We start from the raw sequence: 17,221 nt of genomic DNA on the forward strand, positions 1-17,221 counted from the left end.
CAAATTTTTTATGTTATTTCTTCATAGACAGAAAAAATATTACAGTCATTCCTTAAATAACATGAATAAATAATATAAGTTTAATAAAGAGGAGACATGTATATTCGTTTACATGATTTTGTTAATATATAACTTATTACATAATTTTGATAAATGATAAAATTGTAACAATTTCTGGAGAACATTAGAGTGAGACATATGTTAAATAGATATAAGAAGATGTGGTATGATTGCCAATTACACAACTGTCTCATCCAAGTCACAATTTGTAAAAGTAAACCATTAAAGGTCAAAGTACAGTCTTCAACATGGAGCCTTGGCTCACACCGAACATATGCTAAATAGACATTATATAAATAACACATAGATGAGAGGGTGATAGAGTAGATTGGTACCCCGAGAAAACATTGTCAACCGAGGCGAATCGCTGCGGTTGACAATGCTTTTTCGTTGGGTACCAATCTACTCTATCACTCTCTTAGCTATGTGTTATTTAATTTATCATACTGAATTTGTTATAATTATTGTCTTTTACAGACAAATTTTATTTAAAAGTATTTTGTCACGTACATAACACCGTTACGGGTATTAGATAAAGTGAAACAAGATGTTTTATTTTTTATTTTGAAAGTCAAATAAATAAATCGGAGCCAAAATGTAGAACTTAAGCATTGCCTTTAATAACTTACTGTAAATTCAATTCCTTGTCCTTTAACGTATCTGTTTTTGATTTGTTTGGACGAAAGGGTATCATTAAAAAAAAGTGTCACCCTCTCAGCCATGTGATAGAGTAAATTAGCACCTTCGTATTAGCCAATCAAAATTGGCCTTTTAACGTGAAGCATTATAAAAGAAGATGTGATATGAGTGTCAATGAGACAGCTGTTTCATCCAAGTCACAATTTGTAAAAGTAAACAATTATAGATCAAAGAACGGTCTTCAACACGGAGCCTTGGCTCACAACAAACAGCAAACTTTAAAGGGCCCAAAAATATGACCACATTAAACAATGATAAAATTGAGAATGGAAATGGGGAATGTGCCAAAGAGACAACAACCCGACCATAGAAAAAAACAACAGCAGAAGGTCACCAACAGGTCTTCAATGTAGCGAAAAATTACATGTTACAATATAAAAAAAGATAATATGGTATGATTACCAATGAGACAACTCTCCACAAGAGACCAAAAATGACACAGAAATATATAAACTGTAGGTCATCGAACTGCCTTCAACAATGAGCAAAACCCATACCGCATAGTCAGCTATAAAAGGCTACACACCTGGTTGTTGTCACAAAGAGATATATTATGACAGTCATGTATATGTCCTAAATCTGAACAGTTGTAACACAAGGTATAACCTGACGAAGGTGTCTGATCTGAAGAAGTAAAGACAAAATGTAATAGATAATATTTTCACAGAGGCTTATTTCGTAACAATCTAATCAGTTAAAAATTCCATAAATATACATCAAGAAATATTTGAATCAATTCAGCTTGTTCACATTTTAGAGCTTCTTATCTCATATCAAAAACATCTATCTGTTAATAAAAATCGTATTTTTACGTCTCCGTGACTTGTGTTTTATGCAGTTCGGTTTGCCTATTTTTTGAAAACACCCAACATTTCCTCTTGTCTATATTCCAGTTGAAACATCATTGAAGTTTATTTGTGGTAGGTTTCAACATAACGTAAAGTGTTTTCAAGGTGTTCGTTATCACTAGCATTTCTTTGTATGTGATTATCAAAACATATAATTACATGACAGTTTCTTCTTCGTCCATTAACAAGAATCACAAAAAAAAGAAGATGAAAAAAGTGATTCCAATAAATATTTCCACCATGATCAAATGAAATTATCTGTAAAATTTATGCACATGTTGGAGATGTAAAGCATAATATGTAGTAAGCGGACTAGCATTCTACCTTATCATTTATTCTATTCTGTGTTTAGTCTGTTATCCATCTCTTTGACGTTTACCTCGGATCTTAATTCAGAATGGAAACAGTTAACAGAGAGGCGAACAATACCAAAGGTACATTCATAAATCGAAAATATGCTGAACACTCCATAGCGATCGCAAAAAGGATCGTAAAAATTATCGTTAGTTAATCTTAATGATTGTTTTAAATTATACACCGACATAGATACGTACGTTTATAACCACATAATCCATCCATATTACACAAGTCTTTATCATCGCAACATTCAGTACAATCGCTTGTTGCTTGTCGTATGCGCAAACTCTTTCCATCACCATTTCTCTTTCCGAAACCAGACGGAAGAAGGCCGACAGAAATAAAACACATCTAGAAATAGTACAACATACAGAATAAATGAATGAAACATGCATTTATGGCAAGTAAAATGAAAAAAAAACTCATTAGAGATACCATGCTTCTAATTTTGTAAGCCAACCGGACATAAAAAGTAAAATCACTGAAGAGAAGAAAAGAATATTGAACTCAGAGGAAAATCAATTCGGAAAGTCCATAATCACATGGCAAAATCAAATAACAAAACGCATCAAAAACGAATGTACAAGAACTGTCATATTCCTGACTTGGTACAGGCATTTTCAAATGTAGAAAATGGTGATTGAACCTGGTTTTAAGCTAGCTAAACCTCTCACTTGTATGACAGTCGTATCACATTCCATTATATTGTCACCGATGCGTGAACAAAACAAACAGACACAATAGTTAAAAATGTCAAAAATAGGGGTACAGCAGTCAACATAATAGTTGGTTGATAACTTTAAAACTAAAATAACGAAAGTTGTTTTATTCGCTATTTTATAGTGGGTTGGTGTATAAATAATCTTAATGACAACAGCTAAAACAGAATTACTGAAAATCAAAACTTCAACAATGTTCTGGACAAGTTTTCTATTTTGCTGTGCCCGTAAGTTTGCTTTTTTTGTCTTTGTTTTTGTTTTATACAAACCGAAAAATGAAGTTTTGGATTAACAATGTATTAGTTCTTTAAGTGTTGTCTTCAATGTGTTGGGAAAAAAGCCGTTCTTGGAGAAGGTATGCCCTTTTTCAAAATGTTCCTCTAATGAATCACTTATTTCTATAATGGAAATATCATTTCAATAAATACATGTTAAAATATGTTTACAAATAGGTGAAATACATACTGATCGATTTATGCAGCCTAAATCATACCATGTGCTTCCATTGTGTGTAACATACTTCTTGGTATAACATTCCTGAAACATAAAAAAATGACCGGAAATATTTTTCTGCACAAGTTTAATGTCCAGTGTCTCATTGTTTATTCCCGGGGGGCTAAACGTATTATAAGATCTAACTCAAATTAAAAACTTTGAAAAACGTATGAAAAAGTAAAAAGTACAGGCAAATATCCCTAAAAATCGGCCTCTCGGTCATAAAACTTAGATCAGTACTATACGCACGATTTTTTTGTGCTTGAAACAACAGATCCAGTGTTTTGATTGGTTTTATTCTGAGTATTAATACAATAATCGTACTTGACACTTAAATGACACAAAGTTGTTGAAAGATACATTCATAAAAGTTAAAAAGTGTCAAAATTTTATACCAGCAAACTTCAATACTTAGATAGCGAGAATATAACAAAAACATTCAAAATAACAGAATATATTTTAACATACTACTTAACTTTCTATCATTTGGAAAAGTTATCTGCCAAAATTGAATAACTGATTGTTGTGCATTCTGATAGTGTTTATAAGTATAAACATTTTGACAGTCGAACCAAATATTGGTATTACTATTTTAATAATGATTCTTCTACTCAGTCTTGAAATAATACCTCATCTAGTGCACACTGTGACACTGTATGACAATCATATGGTGTTTGAACCATCGTACAGCTAAGACATCTTTGGTTTGCTACAAAAGTAATTAAACTTGATTAGTGAGCAATCATTCAACGTTGAAGGGGCGGACGGTATGGTTTTGTTTTCTGAGTCAGAAAATGCATCATATACTTCAACTAAATAATACATGATGTTTGCTGTATGATAATAGCATTAAATTAATGTAAATTCCACTCTTGTGCTTATATTAAATCTATGGCTGAACATACATGCGATATGAAAAATGCCATGTAATACTCTGATAGAATCAGCTAACAGTTTTTATCACATTCTATTGTTCAGAAATGTTAAGCTTCTCAATTATCAGAATTTATTGGTCAAACTGCTATAAAAATTTCCGATGAAGTGTGTGGTTCAAGTTTTTTTCTGAAATTTCTATATTTTTCAAAGAATCAAAGTAAATACTTTGTCAAAATTTTAGGAAACTTTTTAGGAAAATTAAAGGGGCACTAGCTGCCAAATTCATGTTCATAATTTTGACTCAGATTCTTATATTTCATTTATAACAATGTAAAACATTTTTCCAAACTATCAAAAGTATAAAATATATAATTTACAGAACATGGTCTCAATAAGATGTGACTTCGTTTCGATTGATTTTAGCCAAGACGCCATCTAATTAACTATCGATTTGATTATGACCATATAAGCGATGTAAACATAAACATAGATATAAATAGATTAAGCAACTCGTGCAATTGGATTTGTATAGGTCTATTAAATTTTGTATTATGGATTAAAAATTTTTGTTTATCGTCGATTTTTACCTTTAAAAGAATAATTTTGTGTGAATCGAATCCGTTAATCAATTTTTTACCCTTGTTTCACTTTCAATGTTGACATTCTTTTCCTTTAAATACCCGTACACGGACAATGCATGCGTTATTCTATATCTTTCTACGGGGTTAAATTGGAGTTCACATGGATTTAATGAGGTTGAATTATTCACTTGCAAGTGAATAATTCATTTTCAATGTTTATTACCCTAATTTCACAAAATTGAACCATTTTAGCCAATAAAAGCAAATTATTATTTCAAAATTTCACTAACTTAAACATATTTTAGTGTTCAAAATGACAAAAGGATCAGACACAAGTTTTACAACTTAATAACGTCTTCTCCGAAACAATATAAAATATAATTTGGAATTACCTATGCGCAAATCCTTTTTTGTGTAGACATAACTTTAATAAGTGTTTATGTGTTTCTCATAATAATGCTTGGGATCTTATCATATTATGCAAATTAAAGGAAAGGATATCAACTACACAATGGTAAGTATAGATTTGAAACTTAATATTATATTCTTTCGTTAAAATCCATTGAATCGTTATTGATAACATAAAATTTATTACAGTAGTTATTCATCAAGATCATCGCATGTATATAAAAATATCTTTTATCACATGTGTTGTTAACAGTATTAAGGTTGTCAAAGCAGAGAAAAACGCTTGGTATTTTTTATATACTTTTGAACAGATAAACAAATTATATCATTTTCTTTAGTACTTAAAACATCATCACCAAATAATAACAATTCGATAGTAATATTGACATTAAAGGCATTAACAATATAATAGATAGTGTTCAACATTTTCATTAATAAAACCACATGAACAATTTGCATTTTGTATCAAATTTGCTTTGAACAGGTCAGTATGCAATGCGCTACATCTGTTACGCAGCCTTGTGTGTAAAACTGAATACAAACGATCTCCTAAAGAATCATATCTCAGAGATTTATTATTTCTATAGTTTACATTTTAGTTTATTCAAATCTAATTTAAAAAGGGAAAATGTAGGAATCTGTCTTATACTCAAGTCTACAGTATTTCACAATGCTATAGATGACGGAAAATAAGACTGTTGAAAAGCTGATAAACGATTTGCGGGAATAGTAATATTTTGACTGTTACGCAAATTATAATTACTAATATCTTATACAAAATCCGGAACCAAATCGTGTAAATATTCTGGCGCTTGATTATTTATAACCTTATAAAACATACATATGTTTTAACCTCCCGTCTGTCGCTTAATGTTTCCCATCCCGTCCCTAAATGGATACTGATCCTGCTACGTTTCTAAATAGGTACTGTTCCTGCTACGTTTATAAATAGATACTGTTCCTGCTAGCGTAACTTGTTAATCCCGTAACTATTCGAGCAGCCTCGATTTGGATATTTTTCAACCAATCAGAATTTAATTTTCCACAGTTACCCCATATATCTGATGAATACTCCAAAAATGTCCGAATAAAAGTCCTATAAATTATTTCACTTTCATTCATGTTTTTGATTTTTTATATATCTCGTAGCTAGTGCCCCTAACGAGCCAAATTAATTTTAATCGTGGTGAATTGTATGCCCTCTTTAACTCACAAGTGTTTCCTAATGATTAAACAATAGTAGCTAAATTTCCTAATGAATAAACAATAGTAGTTAAAATACTTACATGAAACTGATATCTTATGTTTTAATGTTGTTGCTCCAGTTGTAGCCCTCAGAGTACTAGTTGTTTGTTTTACTGTAGTTGATTTTGTTGAGATTTGTGTGTCTGTTGCAGTTGATGGAGTGCAGTTCGTATTACAAAGATCACTTGTACAACATGTCTGACAAGAATTATCTGGCAAAGTCAAATCTGGACATTGCTAGGAGAAAAAATATATACTACTGATTCTAGTTGAACCAAGGTATCACCTTATGTTATTACTAAATTTATTTCACTTGACTGGGTGGGGTTTAAGAAGGTCACTTATTTAAGACCAGTCCATCTACAGACAGGAGTTTTGGGATAAACTCATCAATGAAGTGTCCAGTTATCCGTCCCATATCCTACACTCAGTTCTTTTGTTTATGCGTTTAGTGACACTGACAGGTGATTGTAATTCAATAACAATTATAACGGCAATCGTCCTCATCACACACATATTCAAATAGACTGTTATTATGCAAATAAGAACATAAGCTCCGCCCGATCAGTTGAAATAAATTTGATAATAATATGGCCTCAATTTTATAAAAAGAAAAAAAGAATCGACTTAACTCACTTAAAGCATATCCGTTTGAAAGACAGGCTATAAGTTTTACTAAATATTTTTTTTTCTGTTTGATAATAAATTATAAAAAAGTATATTCTAACTTCTACGTATTAGCTATAAGGACACTAACACCTTTTCTTGGACGTAAGTGGGGTTCGTGTTGTTTATTCTTTAGTTTTCTATGTTTTGTCATGTGTGCTGTTGTTTGTTTGTCTTTTTCATTTTTAACCATGGTGTTGTCATGCAGTTTGTTTTAGATTTATGAGTTTGACTGTCCCTTTGCACGGTATCTTTCGTCCCTCTTCTTTAACAATTTTAAAAAGAAGTTTTTTAATAAAGAGTTACAAAGTTAACATATGACATACCGAATAAAACTCATCACCGGAGTTGTACTTATATTAGCAACACAACGGGTGGCACAACGGGTGGCACATGTGAAACAGGATTTGTTGACACTTCTGTAGTAATGCAGATGTATCATGGTCTTTAGAAGTGTTCGTGTTGCTCAGTCTTTAGTTCTCTATATTGTGTTTTGTATTTTGTTGTTTTTATTTTTGTCAATTTTTTGTGCCATTAAATTGCTAGCTGTTTTCGATGAATGATAGATATAGGAAGATGTGGTGTGAGTGCCAATGAGCCAACTCTCCATCCAAATAACAATCTATAAAAGCAAACCATAATAGGTCAAGGTACAGCCTTCAACACGGAGCCCTGGATCACACCAAACAACAAGTTATAAAGGACCCAAAAATTTACTAGTGTAAAACCATTGAAACGGGAAAAAACCAACGGTCTAAACTGTTTAAAAAAAGAGAAACGAGCAACACGTATAAATTACATAATCAAACGACAACTACTGTACATCAGACTTCTGACTTAGGACAGGTGCAAACATTTGCAACGGGATTAAACGTTTTAATGGTACCAATTTGTTTATACTTTGCTTTCTTTTTTTCTGTCTTTTTACATTCCATCCAATAACACAATGCCTACATCTTCTTTTTTCAAGCACTGTATTTAATATAAAATGATATTTTTATATCTCCCTTTCACTACACATGATATCACTCTGTATAAGCATGATATATGTGTACAATAGGCGCATGTTGACTCAAATATCATGCTTGAATAAATCTATAGAACGATGACCTAGAAGTATACTATATTGTCTTAAAACATGCATTGCACTAGATTAAGATTAAGGTTTGCTGCTACCATACTTTGTGTTGTAATACAAGCTTCCTTGTCTTTATATTTTTTTGTCATTTCTATCTTTTGTACAGTTTTAACTCGGCGAAATATGGCCAGGCAAATCTGATTTGAAATTAAGGAGGACTATCGAGAATACAGTTTCGATATTGTAATGTAAATAATCCAAAGAGAATATTTGCAAAACAAGAGGTCTTTGTTAAATTTAAGCTTTAAATGTCCATCAATCATTTTTTAATTTATATATTCAAATTTAGTTTTAAAATATCTAATTAAATATAACTACCTATTCCTAAAGAAAACACATTGGTTAAGAACAAAAAATGTGTAGTATTCTATGATCCTTGCAGAAGCTGAAGATAAAAATATAAAAATCAGTTACTTTCTAAAACGTACTTGCTTTTGTACACATCCATGATGCCATCGAACTTCTCCCTGTGTATTTGTTGTCGAATGTACTTGGCAAACCTATCAAAATGATAATACAGATTTTTTAATATACAATGTACAGGTATACCACATATATCAATGTCAGAGACGATTACAAGGTAAAGATTCAGTATTTACCGCTGAATTGAACATGGCTTTGCCGGATACAGCAAACAAGTCTTCAGGTCAAATTGGCCTCACTTTCCAAATACAGTTTAATTTCTACAACCTTTTCATATTTAAGTTTGTTTTCTTCTTCCGTAAATGAATTATTAATGATTTTAATGAATAAATTAGAATAACAGTTTATAAACTTTATGCTCCGAAAGGTTCGTTTTTTCTTCTTGATTTCATTTCATCAAGAACTTTCATACCAAAACATTTGAGCCAGAGATGAAAAGATACAAAAATACTTATAAACTATATGACAAAAGGATTAATAACATTACATTGAATGCTGAATGAAGGTATAACCAATTACAGCCATTAAACATTTTATCAATCAATTTTACCTATATAAACAACTGTCATGCAAGTGCGAGGTTTAGAAAGCTATATACATTTTATTTTGGGAAAATGCATGTACCAAGTCAGACTCATTCCTTTTAATTATTGCGTTATGGTGGACTTCCTCTGTTTGAGTTTTACTTGGAGTTAGATATTTTAGTCATCATTTGTTACACACCTGGTGGTTATTACACAAAGTTATATCATGGCAATCTTCTAATTGTCTTGTTTCCTTACAGTTGTAACACAATGTAGACCCTGATGGAAGGGCAATATCTAACAATGAAAAATGTAAAATTAGTCACCTGATGGCAGCGCAATAACTGACAATAAAAATAGTAAGAAAAGTCACTTAATGGAAAAGCAATATCTAACAATGAAAAATGTAAAATTAATCACCAGTGTCAGCACACAAGATGCTCTCTACAACTAACATTTGATAGATTGAAAAACAAAATTACAATTATTATGGTTTGATTTATAAACCATAGTCATAATTGAATGCACGTTCGAATTTATTTACCAATTTCAACAGATCAGTCTGTTATGAAATTGTCAATCAATACTATATACACATGATACAATTCAACTTCAATTTCGTTAACTACTATTACTATTCTTATTTACAATATTTAAACGAAACCCGCTTTGAGGTCACATGTGAGTGAACTAAAAGTTATGAATTTATAATGATATGCAAATGAGTTGACGACCTATTAATAAGCCAATCAAAAAAGTTTATGAATTATTTTCACTGACGATTTCGTCGTAAATAAAATGAGTTACATCCCTTTACCTTACGTTAAACTTTCAAGATCGTGGAAGACTCAATTTCATTGGTCGAAAAAGACACACCTACGAGGTCACTCACATGTGACCTCAAAGCGGGTTTCGTTAGGTCTCCCACGCGACATATCAGAAACAGGAGCGACGAGAGATCAGTTTTTAATTAGATTGGTGTCGGTACAACGATGAATTGGAAAAAGTAAGATGGCGATTGCATGGGAGACAACTCCACAACGACTATTTCTTATAAATCAGGAATACTAAAACATGTAGCACAACAAAGAGCTGTTTGCTTTCCAATGAGAAAAAATTGTGTATTTTAAAATTTAGATATTTTTTTTCTTTTTTTCTTTTGTGCAGTTACTTTTGCTTATATCTAAATTGGCGTAACTCTAAATCTTTAAACCACAACAATTAAGCTTAAGCTGAAGGTTAATTTGAAGCAGCCATATTTAATTAAGTTTTAATATTTTGACAAAATATGTCACAATATTTCTACATTGGCCACACATTTATCTATATATATATATTAGATATAACGTGTTTATACTTTGTGATCCACATAATCCATTCATATTACACAAATCTTTATTATTACAACATTCTGTACAAAGATGAGAAGTTTGCCGTTTGTGTAAAGGGGTTTTATTTCCATTTCTTTTTCCGAAACCGGACGGAAGAACACCAACTGTAGTTGAACACATCTAGAAATAAAATAGAACAAAGCTACAGAATAATGAGTGGAATATACAAATCTTACTTCATCTCAAAGATTTAATGTTTACGACTTATTAAAAAAAAGAAGATGTGGTATGATTGTCAATGAGACAACTCTTCATACGAGACCAATGACACAGAATGAACAACTTTACTATAGGTCACCTATCATTGTACATGTCTATATCCAGCTTTGTATTTTGTTAGCTCACATAAATACATATATTAAAGTCGCAAAATAGTTACAAAAAACATACATACAACAATATAAATACAGTGCAGAGAGTCTAGGATGAACAACATAGAAACCAAAACAGCTACATGTATATCACTACATACAAGTCGCTCGTTTTGGGTAGAAGCAGAATGATACAATAAAATGTAATGTCGTAATGTATGATTATCAATTCTCTACGTACTTTATTTGATCCGTTCAATTGGTTTAAAGACTTTTTTTTATGCCCTTACCTACGATAGTAGAGGGGCATTATGTTTTCGGGTCTGTACCTCCGTTCGTCCGTTCGTTCGTCCGTATGTGCGTCCGTTCGCTTCAGGTTAAATTTTTTGTTCAAGGTAGTTTTTGAAGAAGTGTAAGACCAATCAACTTGCAACTTAGTACACATGTACCCCATGATAAGATCTTTTTAATTTTAATGCCAAATTATAGTTTTGACCCCAATTTCATGGTCCATTGAACATAGACAATGATAGTGCGAAGTTCAGGTTAAAGTTTTTGGTCCAGGTAGTTTTTCATGAAGTTAAAGTTACATCAACTTGAAACTTAGTACACATGTTTCCTATGATATAATCTTTCTAATTTTAATTCCAAATTAAAGTTTTGACCCCAATTTCACGGTCCACTGAACAAAGAAAATGATAGTGCGAGTGGAACATCCATGTACTATGGACACATTCTTGTTTTCTCTGTTTAACGAATACTAGTACATTAGATATAGATATTTTGTTATGTATAATGCCTCATATATACACCACAAAATGAAAATTCATATCATAACACGTTCATTGAAATAAACAGAGACTTCTTTTCCATTTCACTTTTTGTTTAACTTGCCAATTTTTTTTTACAAAGATGCTGATACAAAAAAGATGAAGGTGGCTTGGTCATGTTCTACGCAAACCATCTGAAGACATGACCTATGTAGCCCTTGTGGACACCAGAAGGGAAAAAAGAGAAAGACCCAAAACAACATGGAAACGCACCATAGAAAATCATCTCAAGGAAAGAGGATATACCTGGGGCACATTGGAGAGAAAAGCAAACAACCGAGAAGAGTGGAAGAAACTTGTCCTTGCACTATGTGCCATTAGAAATAGCAAGGACTAAGTGAGTATAAGTGAGTAAAAGATTTTTAAATATCAACATGAAATTAATAATTCACCAGTACCTGCACTGCGTATAAAGTATACATATCTCTGATTGATAGCAAATAAATAATGTGAGCATATTCTCGTTCCACGATTTTTATATTGCTAAGACCGTTGGTTTTCCTGTATGAATGGTGTTACACTAGTCTTTTTATGGCCCTTTATATGGTTTACTTTTACAAATTGTGACTTGGATGGAGAGTCGTCTCATTGGCACTTATTTCAAATCTTCTGATATCTATGTAATGAATATTTCACCAATACCTGCACTGCGTGTGAAGTATAAATATACAATGTATATGATTGATAGAAAAGATTCAAAGTGAACATGTAATAAATATTTTACCAACACCAGCACTGGGTATGAAAGTATACATAACTCTGATTTAAAGCAAAGATTAAATGTGAACGCAACTTATAAAACTTTATAACGTCGTAGTTTAGTCCTCATTTAAAAGCAAATAGAGCACCACAATCATAAGATGAAAAACATCACAAACCGAAAATTCCGAAAATTTTTGACAAGTATGTAGAGAAATAAATATTTGGGATAGAAAAAAAAACAGAGTGTTTCGAATCATATGAAATACTGCGTTTCGTATTATAAATAAAGACTTAACATGAAAATAAACCAGTTTGCAATAATGCATTTGAGACTTGATTGGGGATTGAAAGAAAAAACTACTGTACATAATTTTTGAAAGAAAGAAATCGTGATGTTGACTTACCAATTTGTCAATACAGCCTACGTCATACAGCTTTATACCAGCATGTGTAACGTACTGCTTAGCGTAACATTCCTGTAAGATAAAGTTACTTGATCATATTACTTTTTAATTCTGATGACAATGCTTCGATCAGGCAAATTGTGCCTTGTGCAGCCATTTTACTTCATTTATTCTTTTTATTACATCAATCTATCCGAGTGTATGTTTATACCTGTTATGAATATTTTGCATTTATACGATCATTTCTACATATGCGTTCCTGATATATAACGAATAGTGTCCTAGATGCTAGATTTGTTTCTAATAACTATTTTGATCTGAGCGTCACTGATAAGTCTTTTGTAGACAAACCACGCGTCTGGCGTATTAAATTATAATCCTGGTACCTTTGATAACTGTTGACTGTACTGCAAACAATACTAATTAGTTCGATTTTACTTCTTCCATTCATTCGCCATTTTGTGAGATGACTGTTTTGATTCGCCAAAATTCTACTAACCACATTTCCAATGTAAAAATGCACATGCAGGTTTTTTTTGTCTTGCATGTAAAATGTCAAAATATGTTATAACATTGAAGTAAATGTTACGGAAGCATATTAGCGCCACACATTTTTTTTCTTTTTTTTCTTCCTATCTTTGCGTTATAAAGCAAAGTATAACGCAAACCTTTTGCGTTACAACGCAAATCTTTCCTGTGTAACGCAAACCTTTGCGATATAACGCAAACATTTGCGTTACAACGCAAACATTTGCGTAATAACGCAAACATTTCTTTTATCTTATTTCTTATTTAAGATTCAAAGGAAACAGTAGTTATTAATTGAGGAGGCTGTATATATTAAAATTTATCACCTTTGTAGTCATTGCAAAGTTAAATGCTTGAATAATTAGATCATATCATTGACTTATAATGCGGAGAATAATATAAGAAGATGTGGTATGAGTGCAATAAGAAAACTATCCATCTAAGTCACTATTCGTAAAAGTAAACCACCATAGGCCAAAGTACGGTCTTCAACGCGGTGCATTGGCTCACACTGAACAACAACCTACAAAGGCCCCCCAAAACGATATTCATGTTACTACTAGTATATATATTACAAAGAAAATTGAGTAAAATGAGGTTATACCGAAGAAAAAAAATCAACCCTGCTAATATAGCTATAACCGAATATAAATATACTTTCAAAGTAAGACCTCCTTTGAGAACTGTGTAAAGTAGGTTAGATTCAAACAAGCTACCCTTTGGCAATAAATGTATAGAATGAAGATTTTTTATTAATAAAATTATGTTCTCTCTATTCAAATTGCTACCCAAGCATCTTAAAAATACTTTATTATATTGAAATGAAAATTCAATGACTTTCTATCAAAGAATCTTGATCATATTCTGAGATTTAAAAAAACATGTTGCCTTATTAATAATTCATTTTAAAACAGAAAGATCATTTTGTCTATTTGACTCGGAGGTTTCACAATTGTATGAAATTATGTTTGATCTTTCAATTTAAATATGACTATATACTAAACTATATCTATTTTCTTGTTAAATTATATACTTTTCTGATGCACAAATCAGTCTTAATTTATGTATAATTGCCATTATTCCTATGCATATTTATTATAATGATTTGGCCTTGTATGTATGTTTCTTTTTTTTTTATCTACTAGTAAATCACATTCGAAATGAATGACAGATTGACATATATACAAAACTTAATGAATAATTGAAATCAAGATATTTGCGTTATATCGCAAAAGTTTGCGTTAAACGCAAACATGGGAAGAAAAATTAAAAAAAAATGTGTGGCGCTAATACGCTTGCGTAAAATGTTGACAGTGTGGTATGCAGTTTTATTATTATCTAAATTAAGCATTGCGTAAGGCTTCTTGTCCTACTTGAAGCTAGTACGGTAAGATCGGAGAGATATTGAACTCAAAGGATGTTTTTTGATAGGGTGTATATTTTTTCTGAATTCGATAAGGTGTGATAGTGTTTTGATTCGCCATCATTCAACTTACCTCATTTTTAGTGTATCAAATGCACAGGTTTTGTTGCCTGGCAAGTAAATTTACAAAATATATGGTCTAAAGTAGAGATGATGTTGAAATTTTAGGTTGCAGTTTTTTTTACAATGTTTTTTTTCAATAAGTTATTAACCGTTAGCATGACTTAGAGCTTCCTGACGAAGAGAATTTCTTAGAAGATGAATAAGTCTAAAAAGCTCCTGGACCTACACGAAACCAGTACGAAAGGCTCGAAAAGATACTGGACTCTAATCTGAATATGTTCAGTGGTTGTCGTCTGTTTATGTGGTTCATACATTTTGTAAGTGTTTCTCGTTTCACGTTTAGATATAGATCAGACTGTTGGTTTTCCCGTTTGAATGGTTTTACACTAGTAATTTTTGGGGCCCTTTATAACTTGATGTTCAGTGTGAGCCCAGGCTTCGTGTTGAAGGGTGTACCTTGACCTATTATGGTTTACTTTTATAAATTGTTACTTGGATGGAGAGTTGTCTCATTGGCACTCATACCACATCTTCCTATATCTATCTAATTATGTATTTTGATGATGGCAAATGAGCACACATAAGACGCTTCTATTGACTGTTTTCTCTTTAAACTGTCGTGATGTTGCTGGTTTTTCTTCGACGTACAGGGTATGACGCACAATTCGTAGCATCTACACTTTTAAACATGGGTATAAAAATGTCTTAAATATGTAACACAAAAATACCTGATTCGGTCCACACTGTGTTACTGTTTGACAATCAATGGGAGTAGGGACCATTTTACAGCTCAGACATCTTTGGTTTGCTATTGAAAATTAAAAAAAAAGATTTTTAAGTTAAGGTACCACGCTACCGAATGGCATATCTTTCCCGATTTCTAAACTGTAAGGCTAACTTGTACTTTGAGTCGGGTTACATTCGAATATGTTATAAAAATTAGGGGTCAGTATTATGGTTTTCTTGAAATTTTCTTAGAAAAAGGTAAATTTTGGAGACAAATTTACATAGATATATAGAGAAATGCCTTTTTTCGACTTATCTTTTTAGATTTTTCAATTGATGGCTATGTTCTTATATACGAAGAAAAAACTTAAAATTAAAATACTATCCAAGAATGTATACTGAAGCCATGCATGTCCCGAAATCATGCGTCACCATCCTTGTTATTTAGATCAATGGCTTTATGTATAAATCAGATGTGTTTTGTACACGTTAATTTCACGTGAATTTTCAGAATACAGTTATTAAAAAATACTTTTTTTTTTAAATAAAATAATCTTTATAATTTTCAAATTGAACTGAAGTATATTGACTGAGGACGAAGTCCGAGGTCGATATACTTCTTTGGGTCGCTATATCCTGTATGACCTCATAGATAGATTAGGCTATACTTGTTATATTATTAATTTCCGACCATATTTGTATCAAAATCGTCATTTGATTATGTTGGAATTTTATAGATATGATATTGTCTCCTAGACATTAACAACATATTAGTTATTATTTCATATACTTTGCAGTCCATTTCCATAATGCAGAATTTCCATATGTAATATATATGGTAAAGACTTAAAATCAGTCAATACATTTTGAATGGACCTGTTAGATACTATTCATTTAACTCTGGACTTCGTCCCCGGTCAATGTTATCTGAACAGGTCCATATATTTTTATTTACATATTGACCTCGTCAAAAGTTAGTAATCGAACAATATAAATAATTGTACTGTTGAGTGAATATATTACAACTACTTTATAATTCAAAAACAGCAATACTTACCGCATGATAAAGAAGTACACAGCATTAAAAACCAAAGTATTTCTGAAAATATAATATAATGATATATTTGGTCCTGTTTAGGCGCATCTGTGGTCATTCGTATTGCTCAGTCAAGACCTTCCCGTGTTGTTTTTTCGTCGTTATTAGTTTTTTGCCGAGGCGTGGTCAATTTATGATTTTTAGTTGTACTTTTGACTGCATCTTTTATAGTCTTTATTACATGCTCATTAATGACCGTGCAAGGGCTGTATAGCCAGTCAAGGTCGTTAAAAACTTCCATTTGTTGTATTATTAATGACGCTGTGTAAAGCACTTAAACTGCACTTATAAAATACTAAAATAAAAACATAGTAAAACATAATAAATAATATTTATTAGATTAATTGATGAACTAGCTAGTCAGTGGCGGATCCAGAAATATCCACAAGTGGGGGGAAGCGGGGGCGTGTGTGGAGGAGACAAATGTGTTAGAGGAGCCCGCTCCCGTCATGCTTCAGTGATGCCCTAAAAATAAACAATCAGCCCCCACCCCTCCTCTCCTAAATCCGCTTCTGTTAGTAACTTCTTCCAGATTATTCCTGACACAAATTGATGTTAATAATTTAATACAGACAAAATTGCCAAACAATTGGTTGAATGTGTATACTTGTTTTGGACGTATATCAAAATGTTTCCATACCTTTTATCATTCTTGTAAATAAAATTGTCCATGCAGTTGTGACAATTTGTTGATAAGAATTAAGTGCA

At 31.7% G+C, this 17,221-nt stretch overlaps 1 protein-coding gene across 2 annotated transcripts in view; it reads right to left on the reverse strand.

Moving 5' to 3' along the window:
• The window catches only part of LOC143052540 (immunoglobulin superfamily member 10-like), a 38,611-nt gene extending 21,398 nt beyond the window's left edge, over nt 1-17,213 (reverse strand). The window contains exons 1-12 of one of the 2 annotated variants that reach the window (XM_076225593.1): nt 17,154-17,213; nt 16,475-16,516; nt 15,420-15,499; nt 12,678-12,749; nt 10,397-10,550; nt 9,239-9,336; nt 8,521-8,592; nt 6,330-6,525; nt 3,808-3,887; nt 3,149-3,220; nt 2,162-2,315; nt 1,286-1,383 (exon numbers count right to left, since the gene is read on the reverse strand). In XM_076225593.1, the coding sequence (XP_076081708.1) occupies nt 1,286-1,383; nt 2,162-2,315; nt 3,149-3,220; nt 3,808-3,887; nt 6,330-6,525; nt 8,521-8,592; nt 9,239-9,336; nt 10,397-10,550; nt 12,678-12,749; nt 15,420-15,499; nt 16,475-16,516; nt 17,154-17,163 (1,128 nt within the window). In that variant the 5' untranslated portion in view covers nt 17,164-17,213. The remainder of the gene's footprint in view (nt 1-1,285; nt 1,384-2,161; nt 2,316-3,148; nt 3,221-3,807; nt 3,888-6,329; nt 6,526-8,520; nt 8,593-9,238; nt 9,337-10,396; nt 10,551-12,677; nt 12,750-15,419; nt 15,500-16,474; nt 16,517-17,153) is intronic. The other variant, XM_076225592.1, reaches the window with a different exon arrangement.
• Nucleotides 17,214-17,221: the final 8 nt, after the last annotated feature.

This window comes from Mytilus galloprovincialis, chromosome 11 (assembly GCF_965363235.1).
Source record: "Mytilus galloprovincialis chromosome 11, xbMytGall1.hap1.1, whole genome shotgun sequence".
NCBI lineage: Eukaryota > Metazoa > Mollusca > Bivalvia > Mytilida > Mytilidae > Mytilus > Mytilus galloprovincialis.